Source organism: Schistocerca americana, chromosome 5, assembly GCF_021461395.2.
Source record: "Schistocerca americana isolate TAMUIC-IGC-003095 chromosome 5, iqSchAmer2.1, whole genome shotgun sequence".
Classification (NCBI taxonomy): Eukaryota; Metazoa; Arthropoda; class Insecta; order Orthoptera; family Acrididae; genus Schistocerca; species Schistocerca americana.
Window position 1 is genome coordinate 355,062,821 of NC_060123.1, and position 14,498 is coordinate 355,077,318.

The following is a 14,498-nucleotide window of genomic DNA, read 5'->3' on the forward strand; positions in this document are numbered from 1 at the left end:
TTGACCTTCATATCTCTGACGCGACACCACCTAACAACAAAAAACCAACGTCATGTTATGGCACCCGTTATCCCATGCAACATTTGTTCCACATACTTTTCAGCTCCTATCATACTTTCGGAGTTATTCTAGGTCGCAATAGTTAGTGACTCACCTTGTATAATGGTTGCTGGCAGAACATACAGAGGGATTAAGTTGCCCCTATCCTGCAGCGCCTTCAAATACCACACGAACGATTTTCGTATCCTCTCGCTCGTGAAGTGAAAACTACTAGTCCTACAGAAACAAAGGAATCAGACGTTATTGTAGGAAATTTAATGTAGTTAAATTTTATAGGGGGATATATTTTCTCTAGAGGCCTTAGTTTTCGAATTATTCCAGAAAAACGCACAAAAGTAACCTTCAGACGTGTTTTTATTGAATAACTCGAAAATCATGACCTCCAGCGAAAACGAATCCCAATACAAAATTTAACTACATTGAATTTATACAAGAAGTTTCATCTTTTCTTTCTGTGGAACTAATAGTTTGCACGTATCGAGAAAGAGAAAGTGAAAATATCGTGTGTAGTTTTTGGAGGTATTGTGCTCTGCATGAATTATATCGGTAGAAGCAGCTGAATGATCATCCTGTGTACTCGTATTACTAAACCAGTATTTCGAAACTCAGTACAAGTTCTGTGTTGCCTGTCTAACGGCTTCCAGGGGGAACAAAAGTTTGATTCTCAGTATTTCAAACAATTGTTGGCACAATTTGAAAATTTAAAACACTATTGTAATCTACTCATTAAGGGTATAAACTTACATTAAAATTATAACACATCAAGAGAAGCATTACGGTTACAAACTGTGTTCGTCTACATCAGTGTAACTCATGGAGCGCGCCCGCATCTCGTGGTCGTGTGGTAGCGTTCTCGCTTCCCACGCCCGGGTTCCCGGGTTCGATTCCCGGCGGGGTCAGGGACTTTCTCAACCTCGTGATGGCTGGGTGTTGTGTGCTGTTCTTAGGTTAGTTAGGTTTAAGTAGTTCTAAGTTCTAGGGGACTGATGACCATAGATGTTAAGTCCCATAGTGCTCAGAGCCAACTCATGGAGCGGAAACAAGCAGACTTTATTCATCCAGTGTTTGGGAACTAGAGCTCTTAGCATCTACCAGCAAATTATACACAAAATTTCAAACTTTTACGAAACTTATTCCCGCTGATATCTTCCATAAAATGATGGAATGAAAAATCTTTATCGTTTACTACACTTACGCTGTTCACACTGTCACGCATCGGGCATGACATTGCAATTTATTGCGTATTTACTGCCTACTCTTTCCGCAACCTAGTGTACAGACGTCATCCACATTTACCACTGAATGCACATGGGAAATTATATCCCTGCACGACACATAGCTCAGGAGATATGACGTCATAATCATTTAGATGCGTGAAAAACTAGCTTTCACTTGAAATGGAGCGCGAATTACTAAGGCTGCATTCACCAGTGTTTCAAACTGAAAGCACTTAGCGACTTCCAACAAACTTTAAGTACAATTTTAAACGTTTCCTATAATTCTCCACGGGTACATGCTTGAAGTCAAATATTTAACAGATCGGGTTATTTGTAATCAGATGTTTTATGCAGTTTTCTGTGTGGGATATGTATTCTTTAAAGAAAGAGGGTTTATAGGTTTCGGATAATCTTGCATATTAGTTAGGATATATTCTAATATTCTGCTGTATCCTGTTCAGATTTGTGCGTGCGTTTCACGATTATGGTTCAGGAGGTACTGGAAATTTGGACACATGTCAAGTTTCTCCTAGATATGTACGAAAATTCTCTGAGATACCACTTTGTACTGTCCTCTTGCAGGAGCACATGCGCACACATACAGGAGAAAAGCCCCACCTGTGTGCACAGTGCGGGAAGCGCTTCAGCCAGCGGCGTAATTACCGCTACCACCTGTCGCTGCACTCCGGGTCGCGGGAGTTCGCGGCCGAGTGCCCCGAGTGCGGCAAGACGTTCAGCAACCGCAGCTACCTGAGCTCCCACATGAAGATCCACCGCAACCAGCGCGAGTACGCGTGCGGCGAGTGCGGCAGGCGCTTCAACCAGCGCGTCGCCTACAACATGCATATCCGCATCCACTCAGGAGACCGGCCACACCGCTGCACCGTCTGTGACAAGGCCTTCTCCCGCAAAGTGCTGCTCAAGCAGCACATGCGCACCCACACGGGTGAGAAGCCCTTCACCTGTCAGGTACGTGAACATGGAGCGATACTCTCCATTACCTTACCACCTGTAGACACGAACTTCGGGCTTCCTCGAAGTCACTGATAAACAGCGCATTTACGACAATGGTCATGGTCAAAAATCGAACTCTGGTACAAACAGCTTGAAGTATGTCACTTCGAGTCTACTTGTAAATTATTAAAAGCAGTCAGTACCTTTACATTAAATAAAATATTTTACTCCCTCTTAATTACTCCTGTTTCTCAAATTAGTTTTCTGCTTATGGTCCTTTACTCCGTCGCCATAGTAAGTTTGCAAATATTTACCGCCTAACAAAAAAACTAAAGTAGCCAGAAATGAAACTTCACACGCTGATAGGGTATGTGATGACATTTTATTAATTATATAATCGACTAAAATGTACAATGAACTTGGCACTGTGAGCTCAGTTACTACTTTGACGTTGTACCCTCTATGGCTTGGATGCATGCACCACTTTGGGAAGCACTCCTCAGACAACCTGGCCAACAACCGGCCTACAACTGGCCTTGATAGCCTGGATACATATTGGAGCGGAACTGCTGTCCGACCTAGTCCGTGTTGTATCAGGGATCGATCTTGGGATTTTGCTAGACATGAGAGTACGTCGACACCACAGAGACAGTTCATAAAGACAAGTGTCACGTGTGAACGATCATTGTCCTCTTGAAAAATGGTAGATCTTTACTGTGGTGTGAGAGGCAACACATGAGGACGCAGGACGTCCATGACGTACCACTTTGCTGTTAGCCGCAACCAGCTATGAACTCTAGCCATAACCCAGGCTTCCGCACACCATGGCGCCAGGGTTGATACCACTGTGCCTCTCCAAAACATTATAACAATGGACCTGTCACCAGGTCCTCGCTATACTCGCCAAAGATGATCATGCAGGATAGTGCAGAACTGCGATTCCTTGCTGAACATAAAGCGACACCATCCGTGAGCAATCCATACTTCCCATTCATGGCAACACTCAAACAAAGTCGTTTGTGTTCTGGTGTTAGTGGACAATAATTTCCCAGTCAAGTTGCAGCTAGTCAAAAATGGTTCAAATGGCTCTGAGCACGATGAGACTTAACATCTGAGGTCATCAGTCCCCTAGAACTTACAAGGGAGCCTCCCCATCGCAACCCCCTCAGATTTAGTTATAAGTTGGCACAATGGATAGGCCTTGAAAAACTGAACACAGATCAATTGAGAAAACAGGAAGAAGTTGTGTGGAACTGTGAAAAAATAAGCAAAATATACAAACTGAGTAATTCATGGCAAGATAGGCAACTTTAAGGAAGCTCGGACCGCAGCAGCGCCGTGGTCTCGTGGTAACGTGGGTAGCTGCGGAACGAAAGGTCCTTGGTTCAAATCTTCCATCGAGTGAAAACTTTAGTTTTTTATTTTTAGTTTATGTGACAAACTCTTATGTTTTCATCACTTTTTTGGGAGTGATTATCACATTCACAAGGAAACCAAAATCGGGCAAGGTAATCTTTTTCCCCTTTCGCCAAGTGGACAAGTTAGGTGGGTCGACAACATATTCCTGTCATATGACGCACATCCCGTCACCAGTGTCGTATAGAATATATCAGATGTGTTTTCCTGTGGAGGAATCGGTTGACCTATGACCTTGCGATCAAATGTTTTCGATTCCGATTGGAGAGGCACGTCCTTTCGTCTACTAATCGCACGGTTTTGCGATGCGGTCGCAAAACACAGACACTAAACTTATTACAGTGAACAGAGACGTCAATGAACAAACGGACAGATAATAACTACGCAAAAATAAAGAAAGTAAAATTAACACTCGTGGGAAGACTTGAACGAAGGACCTCTCCTTCTGCAGCTGCTCACCCTACCACGGGACCACGGAGCTCCTGAGCTTACGTTCTTCTTTATGTTGCCTATGTGAACAAGACTGATGACCAGTTTGTATATTTTGCTTATTTTTTCACAGTTCCACACAACTTCTTCCTGTTTTCTCAATTGATCTGTGTTCAGTTTATCAAGGCCTATCCACTGTGCCAAGTTATAACTAAATCTGAGAGGGGTGCGATGGGGAGGTTCCCTTGTTAGAACTACTTAAACCTAACTAACCTAAGGACATCACACACATCCATGCCCGAGGCAGGATTCGAACGTGCGACCGTAGCGGTCGCGCGGTTGTGGACTGAAGCGCCTAGAAACGCTGGGCCACTGCGGCCGGATGCTGCTAGTCTCCAACCAATGGTGCGGTATGACACACAATACTGCAGACTGCCCATTATTTGTTCTCGGATGGCAGGTGCAGATGTGAAGGGGTAACGATGAGCTTCGTCCGTAATACTGCTCCCCCCCTTGTAGTGCTCAGACGTAGTCGGCTGAAACATTGATAACAAGTAAGCCTCCCCTAAAGGTCCCATGCAGTCCAAGATCAGCCAGTCAAATCTGCTGACAATAGTTTCCAACCTCCTGAAGAATTTCCTGTTCGTGCTGGACATTACGCGAGACATCAAGCAATCAGGATGGTTGGTACATTTGTCAGAATAATGCTCAGTGTTGTAGTATTACTAGAGATACATTCGATAGCGTTCACTTAACTCTACTTCTGTGACATCCCTGGTTACTTTATGAGGATTGTCTTGTAAAGAAGGACAGCAGCGCCAAAATCAGCACAGAGGCTGGCGGACAACAAGATTGTTTATTGGACTCATTACAGTACTCATTATACACTGAAGCGCCAAAGAAACTGATATAGGCATGCGTATTCAGATACAGTATGTAAACAGACAGAATACGGCGATGCGGTCGCCAACGCCTACGTAGGACAACAAATGTCTGGCGCAGTTGTTAGAACGGATACTGCTGCTAAGATGACAGGTTATCAAGCTTTAACTGAGTCTGAACGTGGTGTTATAGTCTGCGCTCGAACAATGGGACACAGCATTCCGAGGTAGCGATGAAGTGGAGATTTTCCTGCACGACTTTTTCAAGAGTCTACCGTGAATATCAGGAATCCGGTAAAACATCAAATCTCTGACATCGTTGCGACCGGAAACAGATCCTGCAAGATTGGGAACAACCACGACTGAAGAGAATCGTTCAACGTGACAGAGGTGCAAAATTTCCGCAGATTGCTGCAGATTTCAATGCTGCGTCATCAAAAACAGCGTGTGAGCCATTCAGCGAAACATCATCGATATGGGCTATTAGAGCGGAAGGCCCACTCGTGTACCCTTGATGACTGCACTACACAAAGCTTTACGCCTCGCTTGGGCCCGTCAACCACGACATCGTCCTGTTGATGACAGGAAACATATTGTCTGGTCGGACAAGTCTCGTTTCAGATTGTATCGAGCGGATAGACGTGTTCGGATGTGCAGAAAACCACATGAATCCATGGACTGTTCAAGCTGGTGGTGGCTCTCTAATGGTGTGGGACGTGTGCAGTTGGAATGATATGGGACCTCTGATACGTCTAGATATGACTCTGACAGGTAACTCGTGCGTAACAATCCTGTCTGGTCACCTGCATGTATTCATGTCCACTGTGCATTCCAATGGACTTGGGTACGTCTAGCAGGAGAACACGACACCCCACACGTCCAGAAGTACTACAGAGTGGCTCCACAAACGATTCCGCTCGCCACCAAACTCCCCAGACATGAACATTATTGAGCATATCTGGGACGCCTTGCAACGTGCTGTTCAGAAGGGATCTCCACCCCCTCGAAGTGTTACGGATTTATGGACAGCACAGCAGGATTCACGGTGTCATTTCCCTGTAGTACTACTTCAAACATTACTCGAGTCCATGCCTCGTCGTGTTACGGCACTTCTGCGTCATCGCGGGGCCCTACACGATATTAGGCGGGGGTACCAGTTTCTTTGGCTCTTCAGTGTGTATCAGAGGCCGTCAAAGTGCGGATCTAGGACGGTATCCTTCTATTGCCTCGGCCTAGTGCAGATCTTATTGACTTGGCAACGATGTACATGGGTACCCTTCTCGTCGCACTAATAACGCTGTATACCACACACTTTCTGTGAGTAAGATGAGTGTTAATCTGGGTGCAAAACATCGTTTAAGTAAAACTGTAGTTACTGATGGTACACTAATAGTTACTATGACATCTAAGAAGTGTATATATGAATAAGAGTTTTGAGTGTTTCACTGAGAGTAAGTAGAGGATTTCTTTTCAGTAGAGAGAAGGGGTAAGCCAATTTGTCTCTTTTGTTTCAACTGTCATCGTCGTATTTCAAGCCCACTGAGCTGAAACACGATGACTTTTTTTGTCATCAGTCTTCTGACTGGTTTGATGCGGCCACGAATTCCTCTCCTGTGCTAACTTCTTCATCTCAGAGTAGCACTTGCAACCTACGTCCTCAAATATTTGCTGGATGTATTCCAATTTCTGTCTTCCTCTACAGCTTTTGCCCTCTAGTGCTCCCTCTACTACCATGGAAGTCATTCTCTCGTGTCTTAACAGATGTACTACCATCCTGTTCCTTCTCCGTATCAGTGTTCTCCACATATTTCTTTCCTCTCCGATTCTGAGTAGAAGATCCTCATTCCTTGCCTTACCATTCCACCTAATTTTCAACATCCGTCTGTAGCACCACATCTCAAATGTTTCGATTCTCTTCTGTTACGGTTTTCCCACAGTCCATGTTTACCACCATACAATGCTGTACTCCTGACTTACATTCTCAGAAATTTGTTCCTTAAATTAAGGCCGATATTTGATATTAGTAGACTTCTCTCGGCCAGGAATGCCTTTTTTGCTATAGCTAGTCTGTTTTTGATGTCCTTCTTGCTCCGGCCGTCATTGGTTATTTTACTGCCAAGTTAGCAGAAGTTTATCTACTTCGTGACCGTCAATTCTGATGTTAAGTTTCTCGCTGTTCTCATTTCTACTACTTCTCATTACCGTCGTCTTTCTTCGATTTACTCTCAGTCCATATCGTGTACTCATTAGACTGTTCATTAAGTTCAGCAGATCATGTAATTATTCTTCACTTTCACTCAGGATAGCAACGTCATTAGCGAATCGTATCACTGACGTCGATTCACCTTGAATTTTAATTCGACTCCTGAACCCTTCTTTTATTTCCATCATTGCTTCCTCGATATACAGATTGAACGGTATGGGTGAAAGGCTACATCCTTGTCTTACACCCTTTTTAATACTAGCCCTTTGTTCTTGGTGTCCACTCTTATTATTCCCTCTTAGCTGTTGTACATATTATATATGACCCGTCTCTGTCTATAGCTTACCCCTACTTTCTTCAGAATTTCGAACATCTTGCGCCATTTTACATTGTCGAAAGCTTTTTCCAGATCGACATATCCTATAGACGTGTCTTGATTTTTCTTTAGTATTGCTTCCTTTATTAACCGCAACATCATAATTGCCTCTCTCTTGCCTTTACTTTTCCTAAAGATAAACTGAACGTCATCTAGCGCATCCTCAATTTTTTTTCCATACTTCTGTGTATTATTATTGCAAGCAGTTTCGATGCATGAGCTTTAGGCTGATTGTGCGATAATTCTCGCACTTGTCAGCTCTTGCCATCTTGGGAATTGTGTGAATGATGCTTTTCAGAAAGTCTGTCGCCAGACCCATACATTCTACACATGAACGTGAATAGTCGTTTTGTTGCCACTTCCCCCAATGATTTTAGAAATTCTGATGGAATGTTATCTATCCATTCTGCCTTATTTGACCTTACGTCCTCCAAAGCTCTTTTAAATTCTGACTCTAATACTTGATCCCTTATCTCTTCTAAATCGACTCCTGTTTCTTCTTCTATCATATCACACAAATCTTACCCCACATAGAGACTTTCAATGTATTCTTTCCACCTATCCGCTCTCTCCTCTGCATTTAAGTTGAATTCCCGTTGCATTCTTAATGTTACCGTCCTTTCTTTTAATGACACCGAAGGTTGTTTTAACTTACCTTTATACAGAGTCTGTCCTTCCGAAAATCATTTTTTTTCGATGTGTTCACATTTTTCCTGCAGCCATTTCGACTTAGCTTCCCTGCACTTCCTATTTATTACATTCCTCAGTGGCTTATATTTCTCTATTCCGAATTTCCTGGAACATTTTTATGCTTCCTCCTTTCATCAGTCAACTGAAGTACTTCTTCTGTTACCCATAGTTTCTTCGCAGTTACCTTCTTTTTACCTACGCTTTCTTCCCAACTTCTGTGATAGCCCTTACTAGAGATGTCCATTCCTCTTCAACTGTACTACCTACTGAACTATTCCTCATTGCTGTAGCTATAGCCTAAGAAAACTTCAACCGTATCTCGTCTTTCCTTAGTACTTCTGTATCCCACTTCTTTGCGTATTGATTCTTCCTGACTAATGTCTTCAACTTCAGCCTACTCTTCACATTACTATATTGCGATCTGAGTCTATATCTGCTCCTGGATAATACTTTCAATCCAGTACGTGATTTCGGAATCTCTGTCTGACCATGACGTAATCTAACTGAAATCTTCCAGGATCACCCGGTGTTTTCCAAGTATACCTCCTCTTCTTGTGATTCTTCAACATGATATTCGCTATTACTAGCTGAAACTTGTTACAGAACTCAGTTACTCTTTGTCCTCTCTCATTCCTTGTCCCAAGCCCATGTTCTCCTGTAACCTTTTCTTCTACTCCTTCCCCTACAACTGCATTCCAATCCCCCATGACTATTAAATTTTCATTCCCCTTTACATACGGTATTACCCTTTCAGTATCCTTTCAGTATCTCAATCTCTTCATCTTCAGCTTGCGACGTCGGCGTGTATACCTGAACTATCGTTGTCGGTGTTGGTGTGCTGTCGATTCTGATAAGAACGACCCCGTCACTGAACTGTTCACAGAAACACACTCTCTGCATTACCTTCCTATTTGTAACGAATCCTACTCCTGTTACACCATTTTGTGCTGCTGTTGATATTACCCTATACTCATCTGCCCAGAAATCCTTGTCATCTTTTCACTTCCCTTCACTGACCCCTATTATATCTAGAGTGAGCCATTGCATTTTTCTCTTCAGATTTTCTAGTTTCCCTACCACGTTCAAGCTTCTGACATTCCACTCTCCGACTCGTAGAACGTTATCCTTCTGCTGATTATTCAATCTTTTTCTCTTGGTAACTACCCCCTTGGCAGTCCCCTCCCGGACATCCGAATGGGGGACTGTTCTGGAATCTTGTGCCAATGGAGAGATCATCATCTACATCTACATCTACATCCATACTCCGCAAGCCACCTGACGGTGTGTGGCGGAGGGTACCTTGAGTACCTCTATCGGTTCTCCCTTCTATACCAGTCTCGTAATGTTCGTGGAAAGAAATATTGACGGTATGCCTCTGTGTGGGCTCTAATCTCTCTGATTTTATCCTCGTGGTCTCTTCGAGAGATATACGTAAGAGGGAGCAGTATACTGCTTGACTCCTCGGTGAAAGCATGTTCTAGAAACTTCAACAAAAGCCCGTACCGAGCTACTGAGCGTCTCTCTTGTATAGTCTTCCACTGGAGTTTATCTATCATCTCCATAACGCTTTCGCGATTACTAAATGATCCTGTAACGAAGTGCGCTGCTCTCCGTTGGATCTTCTCTATCTCTTCTATCAGCCCTATCTGGTATGGATCCCACACCAGTGAGCAGTATTCAAGTGTACTGTAACCTACTTCCTTTGCTTTCGGACCGCATTTCCTTAGGATTCTTCCAATGAATCTCAGTCTGGCATCTGCTTAACCGACAATTAATTCTATATGGTCATTCCATTTTAAATCACTCCTAATGCCTACTCCCAGATAATTTATGGAATTAACTGCTTCTGGTTGCTGACCTGCTATATTGTAGCTAAATTATAAATGATCTTTCTTTCTGTGTATTCGCAGCACATTACACTTGTCTACATTGAGATTCAATTGCCACTCCCTGCACCATGCTTCAATTCGTTGCAGATCCTCCTGCATTTCAATACACTTTTCCATTTTTACAACCTCTCGATATACTACAGCATCATTCGCAAAAAGCCTCAGTGAACTTCCGAAGTTATCCACAAGGTCATTTATATATACTGTGAATAGCAACGGTCCTACGACACTCCCCTGCGGCACACCTGAAATCACTCGGAAGACTTCTCTCCGTTGAGAATGACATTCTGTGTTCTGTTATCTAGAAACTCTTCAATCCAACCACACAATTGGTCTGATAGTCCTTGTACTCTCCCTTTGTTCATTAAACGGCTGAGGGGAACTGTATCATGGCACTTCTTCAATAACAGGTCACATGTCCTGTGGATACACGTTACGTGTCTTTAATGCAGTGGTTTCCGTTGCCTTCTGCATCCTCATTCCATTGATCATTGCTGATTCTTCCGCCTTTAGGGGCAGTTTCCCACCCCTACGACATGATTTGTGTGCTGTGAACTTAGGTACACTTACAACCATGTTTAAATAATAATGATTTTGAAATACTTACTCAGGTTTATGCCTCCACTTTTGTGTTTCACTCCTTATCCTTTGTGGAGGAGATAATTCTCTTCCAAAACTTTCATTACTTTCAAGTTCTTCCGCCTCCTCAATAACTTCATCTGTCGAAGATTTGTCCACTGACCAGATGGAAGATCATCATCATCTTCATTATCTTCACTTTCTAAATTAGAGTTACATAGATCAAATACCTCCAGAAGCTCTAGAATATCTTCTGCTGATAGTCCTGGAAATCGAAAATTCTCTCTTTGAAACTGAAATTTTCACAGTTTTCTGCATATTTATGTCATATTATTACACAATAATAATGTAATTGTAATTAACAACGCATTTTGTATGTAATCTATGTATAAATGTACTACACTGAACATAAACAACACTTCCACACTAATATTATGAGCAATTTTACATTGGGACACTTTGTAATGCTAACTGCCGAATGTAGCACATACTCAACATGTAAAAAACCTGAAGATAAGTATAGTTAAACATAAACATTATTTTTAAGTTTGAGAATTTGCGGAATCTATAAACATTTAGCATTGCGTAACTGCAAAAAACATATTCAGAAACCAAATTTAAAACTACACTTACCTCGTCTGTTGTGACTCATGGCACCGCCGACGATAACTCGCAACTTCTGACTGCTCCTGACACCTGTTGGCGCGACTGAGGATCTTCAGCAAGTGAGCATCGTGTTGCACTGACCTCAGAGAACACAATACACTCCGCGTTTATTGCTGCACCTGTTATTTCGCGAGGAAAAAAAAATCCGGAGCAAATGTAGCATATATGCTACACAGGGACTGGAGAGGTTACGTGCTGAGTGTGTTTACCTCGTAGCAGTACATCGATGTGGCCAAGTCTTAACAGAACTTCGAATGTAATAATTTACACTTCCTAACAGAGGATCGTAACAAAAACCAATTTTTCGGGTGTATAAAGATTCCTGATTGCCACGTTGTGCGCAAGTGACTTGGGTCACTTGAGAGATGAAACAAGACAATGTTGATTATGATCTGTTGATGTGTCCATCGGATGGAGTAGTTCTGGATCTGCCTCAGATATTTATTGGTAATTCGGTAATCATAAACTTTACACCATCACCTTTAGCATAAGTTAATGACCTCAGCAGAGAATCTGGATATAACTGGCACTACAACATTTCTTTATACACATTCAGTCTATAGTAACAATAAAGTAGATGTAGCTTCCAAATTCTGGCTGAATTAATGCAACTGACTCTGTTCTGTATTAATTATCTCATTCGAAACTGACAAAATACTACCTGATGACTATGTATTCTAAGAAACGTGTGTACGTCGGATACTTAGCAAATGTACGCAAGGAACTTTCCGAAAGTCGAGTTACACAAGTACCCCTGTGAACTGTGCAACGCTCCCGTCATGAAACTGAAGTTTGAGATCAGTCCCTAATTTCATAGGTGCTTATCATACGTAGGACACTAAAGGGAGGAAAAAGTTACATTGCTACCAAACCATCGTGTAGTTTACTACTCCATATTTTATTACAAGTAAGTAATTTAATTACAGTATTTAGTTCTCCAAAGATACGTTACATATTAAATTAAACACAAAATGTCATATTTTATGTCGTAATGCTGTCGTAAATTTTACAAGCGTTTAGTGATCTAGGGTTAAATAGAGTTCACTAAACATAAAGAGCGCACCACAGAGTTCTCCACTTGTATGCTGTTTATGCGAAATCTCAGAGTAATAAACAGCGCTCTGACTGAATGCTCACGGTGTGTGTTTACCAACAGGTGTGCGACAAACAGTTCGCGGACCGCAGCAACATGGCGCTACACGCGCGCTCCCACTGGGGTATCAAGCCGTACCACTGCCATCACTGCGGCCGCTCCTTCTCGCGGAGGAACAACCTACGCTCTCACATGGTCAGCCACATGCCTGGAGTCGAACTGGGGACCGCCCAATACTCGCCAACTGCACCGGGAGCGCCTGCGCCGCAGCAGCGCAGGTTGCAGTCAGCGGCGTTGCGATCCACCAGCGTCATCATCAGGACCGCTACGGCCACACGTGGAGCTAAAGCCAGCCCAGGCGATGGCCGCGCCTCTACAGGCACATAAGGGAACTGGTATGGTGGGGCTGCTGGCAGCATGCCTTCACTAAAATGTAGGGTAACATCTGTCGGCCCAATCATAAGATTATGTGCAGACTGCACGCATGTTACAGTTGAGCTCCGAGAACTAGTAATTCCTTCCTCATGGATAACGTGGAAGAAGAAGAAATGAGAAGTTTGTACATACACGACGATGCCGAAAGAGCGTAAAGGTGATACACTGTGAGTATCTAATGATGTGTAACGCGTCGGTAGAGTAAATGTTGCTTGTAGATACACGACGATGCCGAAAGAGCGTAAAGGTGATACACTGTGAGTATCTAATGATGTGTAACGCGTCGGTAGAGTAAATGTTGCTTGTAGAGACATATCTGTATTTACTGCCAGGCGCACATCAGGTGCAGCAGATAAGCTGGAAACAAACGTAATTCTTGAAGCGCGTAAGGATTAGCAGAGACAGGGGCCATCATAAGTGATCGAGAAGCTTAAACGCTACAAAACCAATAACTTTTTAGTGCGCTGATGGAACAGTAGCAGTTTCCCGAGTCGTACCTCAGTTTTTATAACGTCTGACTACGAATTGATTAGTATTCTTGACAAGTGACCAAAGAGAAGAAAACTACACTGATGGTTGAAGTAAAAATAAATAAAGACAATAATGTTACACACCCCAAAATGTGTTTCTTAAATTATGAAATTACTTATATTAAAATAACTGTGTATACAGTAAATTAAACAAATAATGATATTTTATTTAAAAAACAGTGTTTTATTGCTACAGCTTTGTACTTCAAAATATCTGTTACTTCCCTGGCTTCAACTTCCGAAACCTGATAATAATCTTCCAAAGAAAAAGAAAAAAAACTCTGATTAATAAATATCAGAAATAATTTGTTCCACATAATATAAATAATTGCATTTCCAGCATGCATTTTGACACGTTAAGGAATAATCTAAGTGCTTGTAGGAGAATAATTTATTATCTACTTTGTTTCTTAATTTGTAACTCATAAAATATTACTGAAATCATGTCATTGTACTGTAATGTGTAACAATAATCGTTGTAAACAGTGTACTGTATTGCAAGCCAGAAAATCAGTAACATAAATAACATTACTCCATGTCTCCAAGCCTGGCCAACAAGTAATATGAAACGCCTAAGTGGAGTAAAATGTATATTTCCTGGTGTTGGACTTACCTCATTCCAACAGAATGACGCACAATGCAATATCCATTCTTTGTCAAAAGTTTTATCATAAAATTGTTCATTCACTGAAGCAAGTATTTCAACACAGGCTGTCTTAAATTAACACATCAAAATTAGTGTAATGAGTAACAGCGTTTTTGTATGATGTGATTATTAGAGAATGAATATTTGAGATACGCAATAAGCAACAAAATCGAGTAACACATTCCGTGAGAAAATAATATTCCCTTACAACTTTCGGCCGAAAAAGTAAGACTAGTGTCCTGAACTAATGAGAAGCACGATTTCTCTGAAAAAGAGAGCAATATCTGTAATCCAAGTAACAGGGTGAAGTGGAGTAAACCAATCTGCATTCTATTAATTTCAAGACCACTGGTATCTCTTGCGGTGGTGACGAAGAAGAAGAAGTCGGCAAGTCTGCTACAGAAAATTGTCCGTTTCTGTACCTAGCTGTACCT

The 14,498-nt window shown here is 42.2% G+C and overlaps 1 protein-coding gene across 1 annotated transcript in view; it reads left to right on the top strand.

The window, feature by feature from the left end:
- Window positions 1–12,840, top strand: part of LOC124616376 (B-cell lymphoma 6 protein homolog) — an 83,900-nt gene extending 71,060 nt beyond the window's left edge. The window contains exons 7-8 of the mRNA XM_047144687.1: window positions 1,860–2,246; window positions 12,517–12,840. Coding sequence (XP_047000643.1) covers window positions 1,860–2,246; window positions 12,517–12,840 — 711 coding nt within the window. The remainder of the gene's footprint in view (window positions 1–1,859; window positions 2,247–12,516) is intronic.
- Window positions 12,841–14,498: the final 1,658 nt, after the last annotated feature.